Consider the following 20,870-nt stretch of genomic DNA (forward strand, 5'->3'; position numbering starts at 1 on the left):
ACCAGATGCCAGTGGGACCCGCAGGGAATAGCAATGCCTCTTTCTTGTCACCGCTGGAAGTTGAGCGCCCTTAACACCAAAAAGCTGAGTGTGTGGAATGGGCTTACCGCAGGCCCAGATATCCACAGGTTTTCCATAGGGATCTTTCCTCAAGACCTCAGGGGACAAGTAACCTGGGGTGCCAGCAAAACCTGTAGCGAAAGAGAGAGCGGAGGCACACTGAACCCACTTTCTCTCTCATTAAATCCACGTCAGCAGTTTTCCCCAAGTCCCTTCTTACTCCTGTTGATTTGACTACATAAGCTCTCAGCACTTGGGCAGCAAGAGACGATGGGCTGGGCTTCTTGTAGTGCCCGGAATCTAAACCAGAGGGCAAATACGTGTGCCTTAAAGGAACTTCCATTGTCCCCGGAGGCAGCAAGGATGCAGTGCTGACAGCAGTTTAGTCTCACTGTACTGAGTCACGGAGGGCCAGGGGGAGCTCTGTGCCCTCCCTTCCTCCAGTCTCTGAGGAGGCCAGGACCATTAAGGGTCTGGCTTGTAGTTCTGAAAGAGGAAGGCAGATCAGGAAGAGGAGGAAGGGCGGGAGCTGCATTCCAGGAAGACAGGGTCACTCTTACCAAACCAAGCCTGTTGCTCTCCCTGTACTTCGATGGCTAGGCCAAAATCAGCCAGCTTGACAGCAGCACCCTTGCATTTACTGGCCAGCAGCAGGTTCTCAGGCTGTATAAGGAAGAAAGAGAACCTCGTGAGGCACCAATCCCGCAGCCCAGAGGGAGCTTAGCTTGGGACCATGCAGTACTATCACCTGGCACCAGGTGGCGCCAGTGGTTCGCAAACAAGAGGCAAAGGGGACCTGGGCAGTAAGTACCTTCAGGTCCCGGTGGACGATGTCGTGCTGGTGGATGTGGTTAACACTCTCCAGAATCTGATGTATACAGTGGCTGCAAAAGCGCGAAAAGAAAGGTCAGTCTACATGCTGTAGACTAAAGCACGTAACTCTGGGTAACGGATTCACACAGAATCACTGAATGAGGAGCTAAAACCTTGGACTCTGGACACCATCTGTTCAACCTACTTTATGAAAGAGGAAACTGAGGCCCAGGCAGACTAAGTGGTTTGTCCAGGGTCTTCCACTAGATAACAGCAGAGGACAGACTAGAACAGGGTCCACCAAGCCGCCTTAGATTGTGAAGGCTCAACATATCCAATTTGTTTCCAAGAAAGAACACCTCAGACTCCTGAGAAAGAGACACCATCCAACCCCTTCCTCCTTTCTCTTTCCCCCTATAGTAACTGTGTTCTTGGAGAAGAGGCTTGTGGTGGCAACTCAGGAAGGATAGTCCAACCAAGCCTAAGTTGTTTTGGGGGTAGGTAAACATTCATCAAGAACCTATAAGCACTGGGCTGGGTATCACACCAGCTGTATAGGGGACCCAGTGCCTGCCCTGGAGTTTATCATCTAGCAGGGGAGAGAAAATGAGTACACAAGCATCATCGAGAAACAAGACACTTAAGAGAGTTTCAAAGAGGCACCCCAAGGAGCATTTCTCATGCTTTTGCACAGAAAAAGATAAACCAGCCTGGAGTTACATCCGGCTGCTGATTTTCAAATTCTCGAAGGCCGTCCACCTTCCAAACCATCCTCCATGCCTCTGGTCAACTCCTGGTGGAGTGCACCAGCAATCCAGAGCACTGGAGAAAAGCAGAGGATGATTTCGGTCCCCCAGGGGACATCTGGCAATGCCCGGAGACACTGCTGGCTGTCACCACTGAGAGGGAGGGTACAATGGGCATCTAGCAGATAGATGCCAGGGATGCTTCTAAACCTACAATGCACAAGAGGAACCCTCACGACCAAAAATGATCTGGCCCGAACATCAGTAACCTGGACTGACAGTATTCCTTCCTCTGAAATCTGAGGCTGGGGCTTCCACAAGAGCCAAAGCGTCTCGCTGGGTTCCTGGAGGCTGAGGCTCAGGCCTCCCCATAAGGACATGGTCCAAGAGTAGGCCGAAGAGACTTTAAGACTGAGCTGAAGAGGCGAGTCTCCACAGAAATATATAATTAGAACAGAGCCAAGCTAGCAGGGAGAGCCTTCTGGCCAAAAATGGCAAAAGTGCGAAGTGTCCCAGCAGAGCCAGGCCAAGCCCACTGGTACAGTCACCCGCCCCAGCTCCCCCTCCTCCCCACCAGGCTCCTTGAGCTATCACCGCCTCCTCCTCCCACCCCAGAGCCTGGTCCTCCCCTGCTGGCACTGGAATTCATCTCCCACTTGAGAATTTTTCCTGAGGCTGAAGCATCTGAAGCTGATCAACAAACGTTGGCCTCTAAGGGTTGAGAAATCTGTGAGGAAGCTGTGTTTCCCCCTCCATGCCCCCAGAGGCAGCCAGAGCTGCCACATGTGCCTGAGAAAGCTGCAGGCAGGACACTCAAAATTAGGTTGTCAGGACATCACCCTTAGAGAAGATCTGGGGTGGGGGAGGAGCCGGGGCAGGAAAGGCAGGCCAAACAAGTGCCCAAGAGCTGTGGTGTGGGAGGAATTCTGCCGCGTCATGTGGAGAAGCTGCCAGTGTTTCTTAGAGGGCTGGGGGCTGAGGGGTGTGGCCGAGAAATGGTCCTCCAACCTGAAAAGCTGGTCCTGGTGGTCAAGACATAACGTGATAGTGGCTGAAATCTCCCAGGAAGTTCCCTGGTTGGATCATCAACCCAGACGTTTACACTCCTCTGGGACACAAACCACGTTTTCCCCATCTCTGGATCATTCCCAGGATGCTCTGTATGCAGCAGAATTTGTCAGAAGAAGAAAGTGGAGGTAGGGAGGGCCCTTGGGCCCTCCTGAATATACAGTGGTACAAAGGAAAGGTATTTCTGGTGTGACAAGGTGAAAGAGATTTGTAAGAGCTTTGCAGAAAACTGATCTGAGAGTGCTGAATTATTAACTTGTAAGCATGCTCATGGAATGTAGCCTGAGTCCAACTCTACAGAATCTTTGTCCAGGTAAGAGCCCTTCTGACCGCTCCCAAAGACGGTTCAAACAGGCACAAGGCCCTGCCCCCTAAGATGGTTAAGAGGCACACTTACACCACAGGGCCCTCGTCTCACCTGGCATCGGCTTCACTGTAGTATTCCCTGGCCACAATGTCTTCAAACAGCTCTCCGCCAGTAACACTGCAACCAACAGAGAGGGTCAGAGGAGGCAGTGTCCAGCAGGCAACCAACAGCCACACCGCACAACGGCTTTGAGAGACGCGTCAACTCTACATGCACTTCGTCTGCAGGCTCAGAACACACCCATCCTTCAATGAAACGGAGCTTCTTCCTGGGACAATGTGAGCCCTCCTCACCTCCTGCACATTTCTGTGTCTATAATTTGTAGATTACCCAATACTCTGGTAAAGATGAATGTACAGGCAGTTAAAAGAAAATAACTGACTTATTCAAACAGTCTTAACTTTATTTGAGACCAACATGAATACTGAGATCCAGCTGCCCAAGAATGACTGACCTACTACTGAAGCTGAAGAACAATGAGACCAAGGACACAGAGACCCAACCCTGAAAATACCAAAGAGGCATTTCCATTAGGTGAAGAACCACTATTAAGACATTAAACCACAACCAGAGTGGCGGAGAGACCAATGGGAGCCCAGTTTACAACTAATAAAAGGTGCCTTCAATTTCCCAGAATGCTAAGGTCATGCAAAGAGCTATGTTGTATATCTCCACTAAGGACCACACACCGAGAAACAAGGGGAAAAAAGCATCTGCACAAGGTGTGCTGCTGAGCAGAAAATGCAAGAGCAATGCCACCCCAGGGCCAGAGCCCTGGAGAAACAGAGTGAGCACAGAGACCCTCGGCAATCTGCTCGTTACCAGAGGACGCTCAAAATCAAACCCCTCTCCACGGGCAAAGGAGAGGGACCCTTGGCAGAGGCTGAAGACCCAGTTCAGGGCTTTTTTTTCCAAGCCTTCCTCTTGAGCCAGCTGGAGGAAAAGGCCCCCATACCCTCAGAAAGTGGCACTTACAGGTCAAACACGAGGTAGTGAAACCCTTCTTCAGAAATACTGTCATGGAGGCGTACTGCAAGAGAGGAGATGGGGACAGAGATTAACAGAGAGAAAACCTGGAAAGCCTACTCCTCTCCTCCTTGGCCATCCCAGCCCTGCCCCATCCTGACAGCCCCACAGGCTCTTTCCCAAGAAGGGGCAGATGCCCAGCATCCCTGGCTCCAAGATGCGGCCACAGAGCAGAGATGACCAGACCCCAGGTCCAGGGCTCGGGTCGCCATCTCAGACTGCCTCAGATGTAGGCGAGAGACAGAAGCTTTGTGGCTAAGAAGTAAGGCAAGACAGAGAAAAGCAGGAACCTTCTTCCGAGAGGGGCTGGTCCCAGCGAAGGTGGTCCTGGGATGTGACCTGTGAGGGTGATGTGTGAGGGTGCAGTGCAGAGAGAGAAGCACCTAGGGATGCAGACTGCAGAGGGACAGAGAATGACAAGGTGGGAGACCCTGGAGTAAATGGGAGCAGAAGAATGAGGGGGAGGGGAAGAAGTGGGAAAGGCACAGCCCAGCAGGCAACACAGATTCAGGCAACGACAATAACCATTTATTAAGTGCTGACGACCTGCCAGGCCTTGAGTTAGGCTCTTTGCATACATTACTTAAGCTACAAGTATGTATCGAGTGCTGACTGTGTGTGGTAGATGGTAGGATTTAGGAAGGACATAGTGTTTACTTCAAGGAGTTTATTATTCCTGATGACCACTCCGAGATAAGTATTACTCCCATTCCACAGATGAGGACAATGGAGGCTCAAAGGCATAGAGTTTCCTGCCAAAGGCTAAAGATCTGGGGCGTCCAGATGTGAACCCAGCTCTTTCTGACTCCAAAGACTGGTTTATACCACTGTTTCCTATAAGAAATGTGGAGGAGCCCACACACCCGGGCAACGAAGCAGTGGAGCCTGGAGAGAATCCGCTCACGAATGTGCCCACAAGATGGGTACGGGAGGCTACTGCATGGAGCTGCAGTAAAGGCGAAAGAAAAGGCTGGTGAGCAGAATCTCTTCCCACTCACAGCCTCCAGAGCTCTTGGGCAAGAGCCCAACCTGATGCTGCTGAGGTCTCCTCTTCAAGCTTCTGCCCACAAAGCCACCTCAGGGGGTTAAATGCCAACCGCCCCCCTCAGCATAATTCTAATGCAAACGCACCTCCGCTTTGACCAGCCCTCCTGCTTGCTCCCTTCCCTCACCTGCACTCGCCTGATGGAGAGCCTGTGTCCCAAAGGGCTCCTTCTGTTTGACCTTCACGCAGTTCCAGGAGCTCCTCACGGAGCACTTAGGAATGGCCTGACACCAAACCGACCAGCGAAGTTCTTAGATACAAAGAAATCTCTTGTGTGTCAGGCCCCCACCAGCTCGAATGATACCTTCCATGTCCAGTGTGAGGGCGTCTCCTCAGGACTGAGGCACTTCCCTACCTCCCCTTTTCCCCAAAGCAAGATGAGCTGAAGGTAAAATCCAGGCCCTCAGCCATCACTGGAGCCCTGTGCTTTTCCTCATTTGACAAATGAGGACTCGGGCCTGCCAGGGCGAGAACCAGGGCCCAGCAATTGTTTATGCTTCATACTGCCGACCTTATTAGATCTGATCTGGTTACTCAACCTCAAAATTCCACCAGAACTCAGTACTTCTGTGATTTACCAACGGAATCAATGGCGGGTGGTACTCCTAAAATCCCTCCTCCTCAAATGATTCTCTCCTGTACTGGGGCAAGCAAGCTCATACTTCTCTAGGCCTGTGGGTGACAGAATGAAGAAGCTACAGCCAGACCCCTGCCTCCCCCCTCACACTCACTAACCCAGGCACGCTCAGGCGAGCTCCCCCAAAGCCCTGCCACCCTCGTTCCTGACTTGTGCTTCTCTGGCCGGAATGGGTGTCTCACGCTGAGCCCTGCTACAGCTGCCGCTCCCTCGCTTCCAAAAGGACTTTCCATTTAATTAAAAATTTGCTATTAAAAAGCATTAAAGTGTGTAATACAAATAATCCCCTGGAAAGCAGCTGTCCCAGAAGCTAAAGACCAGCTTCATTAGGGAGGTGACTAACAGCAGCAGGAGGCGGCACTAATAGGGCAGCAGGTACGAAGCTAACAGTGATTCCCAGGGGAGTCCTGGCACCTGGCTATCCTCCCCAGGACCCCTGATCCCAGACCCACACACCCTGCCCCCCCTCCACCCCCCCAACCCCCATCCCTGAGCCCAGAAGGGCAAAAAGGGCAGATGCTCATGCCTCTGCCCAGACAGGGAGTCATTGGCACTTGCCCTTCACCAGGAAGACCACACACAGAGTCCAGGTGTGAGGAAACTGGGAGGGGAATCAGATGAGCAGAGCTGCGAGGGAAGACTAGTCCTCCCAGGCCACCCAGCCCAGATCTCCGCTTTGATGTGTGTCTCAGGGACAGGCACCCCCAAGGCAAGGAGGGACAGGTGTGGAAGGCTCCATCGCTGAGCAAGACTGCTATCTTTCTTTTTCCATTTGTAAAGAAAATGAACAGGGGACTGAGAACAAGAGGAGAAACTTGACTGCACCACTCTAAGTGCCAACCTAGCAGATTCTCAATAACAAAGATCCAAATTATAATACCTAACACTTAGTTGAGCTGTTTCGATGTGCCAGGCATTATGCCAAGTGCTTTACACACGTTATTTGGTTGAACCCTTGCATTAGCTCTGTGGGATAGGTACTTCTATTAACGTCTGTGTAACAGGACAGGAAACAGAGGCTCCAAAAGAAACTCACCAAAAGGTACACTGAGTGGCAGAGCTGAGACTTGAGGCCAAAGCAGGCCAATATTAAGATCCCGAATTTTGTAGAACTGCCCGGAGGGAGTCACTTTCTCCATCCTCTTGGGCAAAGGAGCTCTAACCAGTCCCTATTAGCCCTGGCCATTCTGACTTGCTCAACGATGTCCATGTGGCACCCTCCCTGAAGAAGGCATGGCTGGACATGCCATGGACACAGCGGTGAACAAGAGAAATCCAGCAGCCTCTGGGGGGATGGGTTTAAAGAAGCACTTATACAAATACATAACCACGCCATTAGGGGCTGTTGGGGAGAAGTAAAGGATGTGTGGGGAAAAAATCCAATACCCAAGCCATTCCATAGTCATGAGAGGGTATGGAGGCCAAGGAGAACCAGACCAACCCTAGACAGGAAGATCTGGGAAAAGAAGCATGAAGCATTTGCTGCACTACAGTCGGAAACCTAGTTATTGTTCTTTACAAACTGTGGAAGGAAGAACAGGCAAAAAAAAAAAAAAACAACACAGTGCCTCAGACCTTCAAGTACTAAGCCACAACCCAAATCTTGTGGCTATTTCCAATTCTTTAAAAACCACCGGACAGTATGCCACATTTTAACTAACAAACTTTGGTCAGAAAAGCACTGACAGAGTATCACTGTTCGTGTCCATGGAAATAACAGGGCGGGGGAGGAGGTCCTGTCATCCCAGGGGGCTGGTGAGGGAATGAAGGCCGCCCTCCAGGAAGGAGCAGGTGGGCATGGATCTGGGAGCTGCTCACTTATGCTCCAATGTTTCCATCTCTTTCTTTGCAACTATTATTGCTACATTTACTATTTATTAGCTGTGTGTGGCCTGGGCCCAAGGTAAAAGGCAGCCAGGCTTGAATAACATGTGTGAACTCAGTTGGGGCTGGAGGGACTACTTCCGGGGGCTGGAGGGACTACTTCCGGGAGCTGGAATCTCAAGTTTCATCACCTCCATTTATTTCTCAGGCCTCGTTCACTTGCTCAACCTTCTCAGAACAACTCCATTAAGAGGCACAGATGACAAAACGGAGGCACAGGTAAGTAAAATCATGTGCCAGAGGTCACAACTGCCCAGAAAATCCAGACTCAGACCTGGAGGACTGGATACCAAGGCCACAGACCTTTGCTTCTCTGCCTGCTGAACCAGCAGCATGAGCTTCACCTGGAGATGTGGGGAAGCTCAGGTCCACCCCAGACCTACTGAATCAGAATCTGAATTTTAACACGATCCCTAGGTGATTCACAAGCACATGAAAGTTTGAGAAGTACTGCTCTAAACCACAATGCTAGGCTGTGATCGAAACTGCTGGGGCAGCTCAGCACGAAGGAAGACAGAGTCTATTCATTAGAGGAATTCAGAGCAGGGAGCAAGCAGATCACAGGTAGAAGACACTTCATTCGGACTCTAGACGATCAGCACTACTGCCGTTTCTTCCTCTCAACTCTGCACCTCTGGCCACTCTCCCAGGGCTGTTTTAGGTTCCGCAGTATGCCTCAAAACCAACAGGCTTAAAAAAAAAAAAGACTTTATCTTTTAAAGCAATTTTGGGTTCATAGCAAAACTGAGAGGAAAGCACAGAGAGCTCCCATCTACCCGCTGTCCCCACACACGCACAGCCTCTCCCGCTATCAACATCGCCACAAATGAAGCAAGCTCATTACAACTGATGAACCTACACTGACGCAGCATTATCACCCAGAGACCCTGGTTTACATTAGGGATCACTCTGCTAACACACTTTCAACTCCTGGGGTAGACTATCTATTAAGGGAAAAAACTGGGGGTGCCTGGCTCCTTGTACCAAATACCCTTCTGAATGCAAGTGCCGGTGGGTCTGACAATGATCAGGGTGGACCACGTGCTCTCTGCTTCCTCACCTCTGCACCACTCTTGGGCTGGTCCACTGGAATCCCTGTAGGACAGAATTAGAAGCTAAGGCCAAAAGGGCCACCGCTCTGAAGGATGGAGCAATGGAGAAAGAAGAGGAATAGTGAATTAAGGGGACAAAACGGGCTCCTCTTCTGCCACAAGCCAGGTCAAGATCCATGACAACCCCCATCTCCTGGACCCACAGCTCCCCCTCATCTCTAGGAGTCCTGGTTCCCACTGGAGGACGGACAGCCTGGCCAGATCATTCTCCCAGGACATGGTCCTAACCACTCACCCTTCCCTCTCCCTTCCCTTGACCCCAAAATAGGGCCTCAGACCAGTGCCCCAGGGTCTGGGAGCAATCATGAAATGAAAGCACAGTCCTAAGCAATGAGATGCTGACAAAGGGAGAGAGCCTTGCCTGGCCTTCCCTGGGTTCTGCTGTCTCCCTAACAGAGCAGATGGCTGGGGGAGACAGTCCCTCCATCTGCCTTGATTTTGCGCTGGAGACTGGTGGTTAAAGAAAAAGGGGCTACCAAACCAAGTCTAAAAGGTTCAAAAGTACATATCTAATTTTTGAAAGCACAGGAAAAGAAGGCTAGAGTATTTTCCAGCTAGAATTCCAGTTCTGTACTTCCTGGTTGAGCCTCAATTGTCTTTGTCCTACCCTGACCCTTCTGTGGTCAACCACACCCATGTTCCAGGTAGTAAGGACATGGTTCCACCTCCTGCACCATCGACCCCACCCTTTGTTCTCCCCTCCCTCCAGGCGGGCAATTCATCATTGCTCTATGAGTTGGTCACTTGGGATATAAGGAAAGGAAGTTGTTGTCCTCAGACCCTGAGACCTGGGACTGGAACACCAAAACGCTTCTGTGCTTGTGGATGGCTTTAGTCACCCACCCACTGTTTTCCTCCTGCTCTGGCACTGCTAGCTCAGAGTGACAAGCTCGTAAAGCCCAGAGGGACCAGGTAAGCAGTAGAAAGTAAAGTTAACAGCATAGACAGTGGCCAGCAGGCTAAGGGGGCAGTCACTGCCCAGGTCCAGATGATTCCGGCCATGAATGGATGTGGGCTCGGGAGAGCAAAATCTTCTGATTTGAAAGATTGGGAAATAGAATTTTTTTTTTTCAAAATGTGAAATCTCATTTTAAAATCCTGGCAAATAATAAAAATATTTTTAAACTACTAAGCCAGCCAAACAAAACATGCCTGAGTTGGTGACTGCTGTTTTAGCTGTTCCTCTTGTCGTTTCTCTCCTACCCAAGGCGACAATTTGGTCCCGACCATGCTGTTTTCAGGTGAGGGTTGAACTTCAGAGAGCTCAGGGGTTTCCAGCCCAGGACTCGTGGGCTGAGAGGCGCTGGCTTCGTGGAAGACTGCACCAGGCAGAACTGAGTAACAGCTACACCAATCTGTGTTGTGTGTAAGCCAAGCTGCTGATTGCCATCTATAAAGCTGTGCGTGGCCTCAGTTCTGGTTACCTCAAAGCTCCCTTCCCCTCGGGCTGGAGTACGACCCCACTCTCCAGTGTCAGAGCTCATGGTGAAAATCCCAGTCCTAGGTCTGTGAAGTTGGAGGCTGAGTAGCTCAGGAGGGAGCACTGAACTTCAGCAAATCACTTCACAGAGCTGGCTACCAACCCAGCAGAATGGGCAGCCTCTGGAGCACCCCTAATATTTAGGCCATGCCTGAGGAGCACAGAAACTCACTGTCCTTTGTGATAACTGGAGCTTTCAGGGAAAACCTAGGAGATGTTCCTTGCTTTTCTACCTCAAGTCAAGCCTGGGGTTTTTGCTCAGACGCTGAAGCCAGCCCAGTTTCTGTCCCCTCTGAGAGAAGCACCAAATCAGGGCCAACGCTTTTGGCAAAGACTACTTCAGCTGAACAATGTAAAACTGAGCCAGAGTGGGTTGTGGCAGGCAAACCTCCTCAGGCTTTAGAACAACCAACAATGTGCTCTTGTCCCCCAAGTTAGGGTGGGAGCAGGGAGAAATCCTCTTAATTTTTTCTCCTTCTCCAGCTGAGTGGCTCCTGCCACCCCTTCTTCAGGGAAGCCAGGCGGGTGGGTAGCTTGCTTTCCTGGCTCCGGGGAATACAAATGGAAGCGCCATGGAAACCCCCAGAGTGCACACGATACCGCAACAAGGAACAAAACTCTTTCAAGTCCAGAAACAAAGTGCGGACCCTTTTATGATGGCCGTGGAAGGCCCCTGGTGAGGGATGCTGGCAGGCTACTCGCCCCGAGCCTCACACGCCGAAGACCTGGACCTCAGCCCAAAGACGGAAGGAGAGGGGAAGAAAGGGAGCCTGAAACATATTCTGATACCTCACTCCCAGCCCTGAGATGGCACCACAGGAAGGGAGACATTCAGGTCTCTAAACTAGAACACCCCAGAATTCTGAGCTGCGATCCTGCCTGGGTAAAAAAAGACACCAGGCAGACGCCCAGGGACAGAAGTGGTTCCCCACACAAAAACAGTGGATCTCTGTTCTCTCCACCTTCTACAAAATGCCCAAGACATGCTCTATATAAGGGCACTTACCAATATTTGGATGTTTCAAAAGTCGGCAGATCCGGGCCTCACGTTCTAGTTTCTGGTGATCTAAAAGTGGAAGAGAGAAAACAAAAGCTATCAGACATCCATTCCATTTGCGGCCATGTGGCTATTCATATGCCTTCAATTCTTAGGCACCTACTATGGCCCTTTTCTTTTTTAAACACTTTGCTGAATTAACATAGCAGGTCACAGCAATTCTGGAGACAGGTATTAATGACAACCTTTTCCCAAGAAGCAGTGTCTTAGGAAAGCTTCCCAAGCTAGTGAGCGGCAGAGCCAGGATTTGAATACAAGTCTTAAACTAAAACTCTGGTGCTCTTTCCACCACAGCAGGGATTCCACTGGGCCAGAGTGTCCAGAATTTCTTCCTTGTTGAAAATACTAATAATAATGGCCAAGTTTTAGTGAACACCTACTACAAGAACATATATTGTGCTAGGAGTTTTGCATACACTCTCTAATGCAATCTTCATGGCAATCCTGAAACATAACTCTGCTGACAATGGAGGCTGATGGTAACTTGAAAAAAAAAAAAAAAGCTAATGTTTATTGAGTGCTTACTTCTACACCAGGCAGATATATCTTTTAATTTAGTCTCAAAACAACTCTTGGAGGTTGGTAGTATTACGATACCCATTTTGCAGAAATCCTGCTTCTTCCCAGTACCCGCTTGGCTGCCCACTGCTGGGAGCTCTGACCTATTGCCACGCATGTTCTGGGGTTACACTGCTTTGGTGAAATGACCAGAATCCAAGAGCCCACAAATCTAAGCAAGATGTGGTAGCTGATCTCTTCTAGAGGAAGGCAGAGCTCCAGGCAGCAGAAAGAATGGCTGCTACTGCTTAAAACAAGGTAGCCTAGAAGCCCCAGCCACTGAACTCCACCAAAGCCAACTCCTTCACAAAGTCTTCCCTGTTCCTCCCAGTACACTGTGACTTCTCTCCCCATGACCCAGCTCTGTCTCCCACAGCACCTCTTATAATTCTCACATCACACATTTAAATCACTTATCTTTCGGTCACAAGCTCTTCAGAGTGGCACCTCTCTGTGTGATGCTTCCTAGAGTTCCTTCCATATCAGAGGCTTAATAATGGTTTATCAATAACATTAACAGTACTGGTAAAAACTATTCTTTATTAAGTATTCACTATATGCTGGGCAGAGGCACAATCTTCTTTCATCCTCACAGAAACCCAGTGAAACAGAGGATCTGATCAGCTCAGTTACATTGCAAAGGAGGAAACTGAGACTTAAAAGTTTCAAGTAACCTGCCCAAGGTCACACAAACAGGCACCAGATGCAGGTAGTCGGAGCCTAGAGTCCTCTTTCTCCATCACCATGCTATGATGACAAGATCAGGAAAAGTCAAGACTCCAGGCTTTAGGGGCACAGTCCAGTTCACCCCAACTCCCACAGGTCTAGGCAGGTACTGTCCCTTCCATACCTGCCAAGTGATTCCTGCGTCCCTTGGTAGGGGCTTGTGCCCACCGCACCTCTACCTAAACAGCAAAGAGCCTCTGTAAAGCCTCCCATGACCCTCACAAGCACCCTACCAGGCGGGAGCACTGACTGTCCGCATTTCACAGATGATAAAACAGGCCCAGAGAAGTTAAATAATTCACCCGAGGTCCTACAGCAGGAATGGGAGAGAAGTGCGAATTCAAACCCAGGCCTGCCTGAGATAATGTAGGGATTACAGACAAGAAGGAACTCATATTTACTGTCTGACCAAGCACCCTCAGCTCTGTCCCAAACGTCCCCTCTAGGGATGGCTCTGCTCTGTGGAAGGAGGAGGTAGGGAAAGGCAGAGATTAGTTCCTGCTGCCCAGCTAATCTATCCCAGCTGCCCATAGATCTGGGTCAGGCCTTCCGTCCCATCCTTGAGTTCAGTATGATGACTGACCAGGATGCAGCCAGAAAAGCCAGGTAATCCCACACTGCCTGCGACCCCTCGGGGCAGGGACCTCCAGAAGGCAGTGCAGTTGAGGAAGAGGCACTGGCCTTGCCTGGTGACAGGGGGCTAGCTTCTTCCAGACCTGACTGGGGGGCGTCAGGGCGACCCCACCTTCCTCCCCACCCCTGGTTGTGGGATGGTGGTACCAAGCAAGCCACACTAAAGCTGAAGACCCTCTCTCTCACCACTCACCTCACACCCTCCAACCCGCAACTCTCGGGCTGGGCTGCCCGGGCAGGTGCAGGAGAGCAGTATCTTGCGATGCGGAGGTGGCAGCTGAGGGGAGGCCTGGAAGATTAATGTTTATCTCCTCCCTTAAGTCTCTTACTGGCTAATGGTTACAGTTCCACAACAGCAACAGCACTAAAAATAAGGGAGCTCTGGCTTTATCAGTGACTCAGAGCGGGAAGAGAAGAGACACAGTCACACTCCCAGCTCCTCGAAGGAGCTGCCCAGGGTCCAGAGGGTCCTAGACAGTCACGCAGTTTGACCCTAACTCCACGGAGCTGAGCACCACATTCTGCACAGGTCTTCTTGGAACCCCAGGCTGTGCCGTAGTCCTTGGTCTGACCCCCAGTCATGGAGTCTGGCCATTAACCCACTGGTTTTGAGTCAGACAGCCCCAGAGGGAGCCCTAGAGCTGCGAGTCCTAAACACATCTGAGTCTCATTTATTCGTTCAGAAAATACTTACTGAAGCCTACTATGTGACAGGTGCTGTTTCAGATGCTGGGAATGCAGCAGTGAACAGAACAGACAACAGTCCCCACCCTGAGCAAGCGGATATCCTAGTGGAGCTTGGTTGGGGGACAGATCGTAAGAATTGGATGGTATGTTAGATGTCACAGCAAGTGCAATAAAGAAAAATAAAGCAAGGGAGTGGGAGAGTGCACACTTAAACTGCATGGTCAAGGACAGCCTCGGCATGGAGGTGACATGTGACAGACCGGAGGTGACAGAGTGAGCCAGGTACATAGCTTGGGGAAGTTTCCTCACTTCTAAAATGAAGGCAGGGATATCTGTGGCTTAAATGATGAATTTGGGTAAACACTCCGTGAAGTGCCTGGCACTTAGGGAGAGCCTCCTTTCCAAGGGTACAGCAGTAAGATAGACGAGGTCTCCCAGGCTGGGCTTGTGCCCACAGCCATCACCAGAGACACGAGAGAGTTGGACCCACTCTCCATCAGCAGTCATGGGGTCTTGGAACACTAACCAAGCCCTCGACCTGGCTCCATCACAGCCTCCCATTTGGGTGGGGTCCATTGGTGTCTGAAGCCTGCAGGGGAAGGTTACCAGCAGGGTAACCTCCGAGAGAGGACAGCCCAGTTAAAGCCACTGTCTGTGGGAGCCCTGGTCGTCCTCGGCCCCAGCCTTATGGGCTGTGGCGCCCTGCCATCCTGAAACTCTGCTCAATGAGCCGTGTGGTTTCTGCCTACCACGCTCTCCCTGCCTCCCCTCACGAGGATCCTCGCTCAGCTGGCCAGCACCCCAACCTCTGCAGCTGCTGTCTCCTGTCCCTTTCCCCCTCACTTCCACAGTGTTGTCCACTGTTGTTCCCAGTGTGTGTCTGGGAAGAAGCACAGAGCTCCATACAAGCAGCAGCAATGTTTCAGGAACAAGTCAGGTTTGCAGGGCATCTTTTCCAGCTGCAGGGTCTGTCCTATAAACTCAGCATGCTGTGCTGTGTTGTGCTTAGTTGCTCAGTCGTGTCTGACTCTTTGGGACCCCATGGACTGCAGCCCACCAGGCTCCTCTGTCCACGGGGATTCTCCAAGCAAGAATACTGGAGTGGGTAGCCATGTCCTCCTCCAGGGGATCTTCCCAACGCAGGGATCAAACCCAGGTCTCCCACATTGTAGGCGGATTCTATATCAACTGAGCTACCAGGGAAGTCCGAAACTCAGCCTCCCCAAGACCCAAAGGGCTAAGGCCACTGACCTGGCCTGGTCCACGGTGGTAGGTCCAGGCCCTGGCTTGACATCCCAAGGTGCTAACACATCAGCCAGTGCTCCCATCAAGAAGGCGGCCTTCTCCCTTGAGACACCCTTCCTTCCAGTGACTGCTGAGCTCTGTTCCTAGAGAACAGCCCAGACCTTCTTCGAGGCTGACCCTCTTCCCACCCACCTCTCGACCGGGCTCGTCCCCGCCCCCTCACACGGCCCAGCCCCCCCTTCCTGTTTGACAACAGCCACTTCCCGCTTTTGCACAGGGCCACTTCCTGCCTGCCTGTGTGCTACTGCCATGGAGAGACCCACCCCTGCCGGCCTTCAGCCCAGCTCCAACCACAGCCCTCTGCAAGGATTTCCCCCCAAGAGCAGAGGTGGTAACAGGAGCAGAAAGCAGAAGCAGCCGTTATCAAGATCCCCCTTCAGGACTTCCTGATAGCACCCTCAGGTCAGGGCCAGGCCCTGGACACAAGGATCCCTTGCCTCCCCCACCTTCTGCACAAGAGCTTAAGACTTGGGTCAGGGCACCACAAAGGTTGAATACCCTTGACAAGAAGGGCAGTAAAGGCATGAGCACATGCAGAGCAGGGGAAACAGACGGTGAGGAGACCTCGAAGCACCTCTCCCCTAGTACCCCGAGGGATGATGTCTACTCCAAACTCACTTTCCTGCCCCAGCAGGGTGAAGCGCAGGGTGAGCCAGCCAGGTTCTCCACAGCCCTGCAGAGACACACCGGCTGATTCGGTGACGTCTCTAAAACCACGAACACTAGCATGGACTTCAGCTAAGATCCTGCTGACATCTAAACATACATCCCACTGTGAGAAAAGGCACAGAGCCCTGCTCTGGCTAGGGGCACCCTCCCCAAGTTCTGATCTCAATGACATCCTCGACTTTTCGGAGGTCTGCGCCTGTGGATCAGGAAAAGCTTCCCACAGCCCACCCAGTTCAGATGCTCTGTGTGGGCGTCTCCTCTTGCTGTCCCCCTTCTGGCCCTCTGAGGCATCACTCGGAGGAGCAGAAACAAGGGCAGCACAGGGATTTGGTGTCATAATCCACATTCCCCAGCTGCTTATAAACAGCCCCTGGCCTTGGGAATCCCAAGCTACGATCCCATTGACCTCACCCTGACATTGTGATGCCACAGCCCTTCCTCTTTGAATCTCACTCTAAAGGTGCAAAGTCCCCAATTAAGAGCAAAAGTCTGTATCACATGGGAGCAGGGGGCCACAGCTTCTAATTCCTTCATACCATGCACCTGGGGACTAGCTGAAGGCTGTGAATACAGCACAGTGAGGCCTGAAAAGTCCCCATGTGAACCCCCAAGGCTCTGTCCTTTGAACTGGTATCCTTTCCTTCTCTTCAGCCCTAACTCAAGCAGTTTTAACTGGGTGACACGAAGACCTGAGCCTTACTCTGGTTTTTGGCTCTTAAGACAAGAGAAGCTTTAACTAAGGAGGACAAGGAGAGAGGCTCCAAGAAGAGGCCCACAGTGAAAGTCTTCCCAAACCAGCTTGGACAGAGAAAATCCCCATGGGGTCACTAGCAAGCCCCAAGAAGGCAAGGCTCTGCCTCTGGACACTCTCAAGGCCAGAACAGGGTCAGCCACTGAGCTCTCCATGCCCCCAGCAGGGCTCTGGGTGCCTGCAGCCTTTGCCCACTGTTTTGGTGACATTTCCTTCATGGTAACCAGCCCCAAGTAAAACATCCCAGGAAGCAGCCCCTAAAAATAGCTCCTCCCAGGGCAGCAGCAAGCTGGGGGAGGGGAAAGAGAGGGAGGAGACAACAGGGGAGCAGATGGGAAGCTGCTGCTGCTGAGAGGGCCCAGGAAGCAGAGGTGGTGTTTGGGGGGGAAGTGGCTGGAAACATCCCTACCATCGAGCGGTCTCTACCCACAGAGGTATGTTCAGGCGAGAGCGAGACCTAGTCAGTGGAAGGGAGGGATCTGCTCCACTGGGCTCAGAGCTCTGGGTCTAGATGGAGAGGCATGGAGGTGATCTGTCAGGATTTAGCACAGAAACAAAATATCCAGAATCTGTATTTTAAAGGGAAGAGCCAAAGGGTAAACGATGACCACACTGCTTAAAGATGCTGGGATCTGAGCACTGGCAATATCACTGGCATGCCTACAGCTCAAAATGAACAAACCAGTCTTTTGAGTTCTGGTTTCCCCACTGGCCGTAAGGGAGATCTGTCTGACCCATGGACAGAAGACAAAGGGCTTCTGCTGAGAGGCACTCGATAGGTGCAAAGTGCCCATCTCTTCCTGTCACCACCCTTTTGGCACCCATGGGATCAGGCCCTTGTCAGCCTGCCAAGGCTGTCCAGAGAGCAGCATGCTCAGAGATGGGGCAGGAGCTGGTCACACCCACCCCACCCCTTCTCTGCCTCTAGTCTCGGCAGAGAATGGGGTCAGCCACTCACCTCTAGGGTTTCAGCACAGCCTCGAAGCTTGGAGCACAGCTCCTGACAAGGACCCAGAGCAAGCAGCAAAAAACAAGCAGGGGCTTCTCCTACAGGATGGGGCCCCTTCCAACCTGCATCACCACCCTATGATGCTAGCACCCAAAATCACTCTGCGAAGGGGCAGGTGGGCAGGACGGCAGGCCAGTGTTGTAGGAGCTAAATCACACAGCTCACAACATGGCTGGATGATGAAACCGACCCTTAGCACAAAGAAGGGGCCTCCAGGCTGTTTCCTCATCCAGCGGGGAGAGTCAGAGGAGCTCAGTCAACTCTACACAGGATGCTCATTTCTCTGTCAACAGAAATTGGTCTGTTTTATCCTCAGGAGGAAAGCACCGTTTTGGATCTAACCTCCTTAAATGCTTCAAGTCCCAGAGTCCCGGTGTTCCAGTGCTGTATAGATCTCTCTTCCTCCTGCCCCTCTCTCACTGCTGCATCACCCTCCCCTCTCTTCATCCTTAACAGGAAAGTCTCACTTGGAGATACCACAGGGGACACAAATGTCATGGGGGCTACTCAGGCCAACACTAAGGGGGTGGAGACGTTCAGCTGGCACCACCTAGGGGGATCCTATTTCAGTCCCCAGGGCCAGCTGGACCAAGAAAGGCACAGCCTTTGCCCTTCTGGTGGCCAACATGCCACAATTACAGCCACTCAGCTTGCCACAGCCTTGGACGCGAACTGACACCCCAATCTGGGGGCTCAGAAGAGGCCCCTAATCACAGAACAGCCCATGCGCACAGATGGTCACAGAGCAGCAGAGACACCTCCTGGAGAAGGCTGGGCCAAGGTGTGTCTGGTAAATATCAAAGAGCATGGCAAGAGCAACTGTCACGGCTATCACTTTTTAGACGGCATTTCTTAAAGTGTGGCTCAGGGCCCACCTGCATGAAATTCACTAAGGCACTTGCAAAAAGTGTAGATTCTGAGGCTCCACCCCAGACCTCCCAAAGTAGAATCTCTGGATAGAGCCCAGGAATCTGTATTCTTAACCAGTCTTCAAGGTGATCCTCTTGCACACTAAAATTGAAAACTGCTGCTTAAAGGAAGTCCTGACATTGCCCTAAAAGGCCGTTTATGACAGGGAAGGAAGATGATAAGCTGCAATATTTTCCTATATCTCCCACCTGTCTTATTCCCCAAGCACAAGTCTTTAACTTCATCTGTTCTCTCCTACAGTTGTGTCAGGACTACAGCCTGGTCCACGGATCAGAAAGAGAGAACCCAAGCCAGTACCAGGATACAAGGGTTCCAGCAACTTGGCTATGAGTTTCCTGAGAGCCAAAGCCAAAAGGCAACCTGGCTGGTTACACAGTCCATTCATTCAACCTGTATAGGAGGCACAGTATGTATCAGGCACTTTGTTCTATCAATATGTATCAGACCCCTGTATCAATATGTATCAATCATATATGTAAACAAACAGAAATGATTCCTATCCTTACCTCCCAGGTCCTGGGGAAGGGGAAGGCTTTTACTTACATTTAACATCAATAGAAATTTCTTCACATGGGGTATACAGATTAAATAAATAAACAAGGCAAGTGCTGTTAACAGATTTCATAATATTGCTTCCCATAGCACCTCTTAGTAAGGCTAAGCATCCTTTCCCAGTGAAAGCAACTGGAATTCAGATAAATGGTCCAAATAGAGAAATTTCTTATGATGTAAACTGCTCCAAGGATAAATCCTAAACTACATAGAAAAAAGAAAGGACCATTTGCCCTTCAACTGTAGCAATATGGGAAATGGTTTGGATATAAGCAAGAGAGTGGGATATGAAATGTTATGTTCCACGAGGTGAAAATCTATATGCATATGAATAAAGATAAGAAGGGAATCTGAAGATTTAAAAATAAAAGAAGACATAAGGGCTCAGGCTCCTGGGGGAGGGGGTGCTCTTAAATCTTAAAATAACGATTTATCATTGCCATCACCTGGCCCACTAGCTCTGCATCCAAGCCTATTTTAAATGCCTCCTTCAGCCTAGCTGAGAGCTAAGCTTGGAATCACGGGCTCCCTTAAGAGCCCCAACTCCACACCTATTGCTGTTCCAAAGCAAATGGAGTGACATTATGTGACTTTCAGTGACTTGACGCAGACAGACCCACAGATGAAGACAATGCTCAACACTCAGCCGCCTTAGCTTTCTACAGCCACCATGTCTTACAGCCACCACCATGGGCCCCTGAGGCCACCATGACAAGAAACAACAGAGCAAAAGGATTCTTATCCAGAGCTGACCCCCCAGAAGACCAGGTGATCTCTCCCCATGCCTCCTAGGCCACCTCACCACGGATAGCAAGGAGAAGCAGCCTGACACTCTTTCACTCTGCAGCACAGAGAATCACAAACAAGGAACAGGCAGAGAGACTCAGCAAACCCCCTTCAGACCTTCATGGTTGACCCTGGTGGGCCCACCACATTCCCAGACACAGAAATCCAACACCTGTGGAGCCCTAGACAGACAGACAGCGATGAGTGAAACCCAGCCCTAGCCGCTGCACCTTTATAAAATATACAGCGTAAACTGAGAGGCTGCAGGAAAGCCATGGCCTTCATTCACTAACCCCACAGGCACTAGCCTATGGGCACCCTGGCCCAACCCTCCCTGGGAGCTCAAATCCCCTACACCCACACCTACAGTGCAACCCCCGGATGACTCCCTCCATCTCCAAGACAACAGCCTCCCACTCTCAATCTCCAAACAGTATTGGCACTTACATATCCCCGACCTCTCCTGTTGGCATCTACCAGCCAGGACCAGGCCTCTGTCCCAAAGTTAACCTGGCACACAGGCCACACAACAGAGCCCCAGTTTTGGCATAACCATCTTGAGAGGGGGAGTTGCTGCCTGAAGCATATGATCTTACACAAGAATCTTCTTGAAGAAAAAAAATCAAAGGGAAATAAAACCTCATCCAGTTTGGGCAGGGAAAAAAGATATCAGCTGAGAAAGACGGGACAAGGTTGAAAGAAGGTGAAGCCTGGAAAGGGACGTGACCGCACAGGTTAGGGAAGTTCAGGTGGGTAGGGAAGGAACAGAAAAAGATAGCCTAAGGCAGACAACTCCACAACGTCACCACACCAGCTCTCCTTACCCTAGAGTTCAGCTCACCCCTGGGTCAGAGGACAGCAGTGAGACCGGGAAAGCAAAGCACTGCATCGTTAACTGGAGACACCAGACACCAGCCCCGTTACTGATGCACACGGGCTATGCTGTGTGGGCACGGGGAGGTATCCATT

The 20,870-nt window shown here is 51.1% G+C and overlaps 1 protein-coding gene across 24 annotated transcripts in view; it reads right to left on the reverse strand.

The window, feature by feature from the left end:
• Positions 1 to 20,870, reverse strand: part of CAMK2G (calcium/calmodulin dependent protein kinase II gamma) — a 54,506-nt gene that overhangs the window by 30,594 nt on the left and 3,042 nt on the right. For 22 of the 24 annotated variants that reach the window (XM_088842013.1, XM_088842012.1, XM_055425424.2 and 19 more), the window contains exons 3-8: positions 11,245 to 11,304; positions 4,030 to 4,084; positions 3,106 to 3,171; positions 872 to 944; positions 621 to 723; positions 108 to 191 (exon numbers count right to left, since the gene is read on the reverse strand). In XM_088842013.1, coding sequence (XP_088698139.1) covers positions 108 to 191; positions 621 to 723; positions 872 to 944; positions 3,106 to 3,171; positions 4,030 to 4,084; positions 11,245 to 11,304 — 441 coding nt within the window. Of the gene's footprint in view, positions 1 to 107; positions 192 to 620; positions 724 to 871; positions 945 to 3,105; positions 3,172 to 4,029; positions 4,085 to 11,244; positions 11,305 to 15,150; positions 15,303 to 20,870 lie in introns of those variants that run through there. The other 2 variants (XM_088842014.1, XM_055425422.2) reach the window with 2 other exon arrangements.

The sequence above is a fragment of the Moschus berezovskii genome, chromosome 12 (assembly GCF_049115385.1).
Source record: "Moschus berezovskii isolate FMDL1 chromosome 12, NW_MosBer_1.0, whole genome shotgun sequence".
In the NCBI taxonomy this organism is placed as follows: Eukaryota; Metazoa; Chordata; class Mammalia; order Artiodactyla; family Moschidae; genus Moschus; species Moschus berezovskii.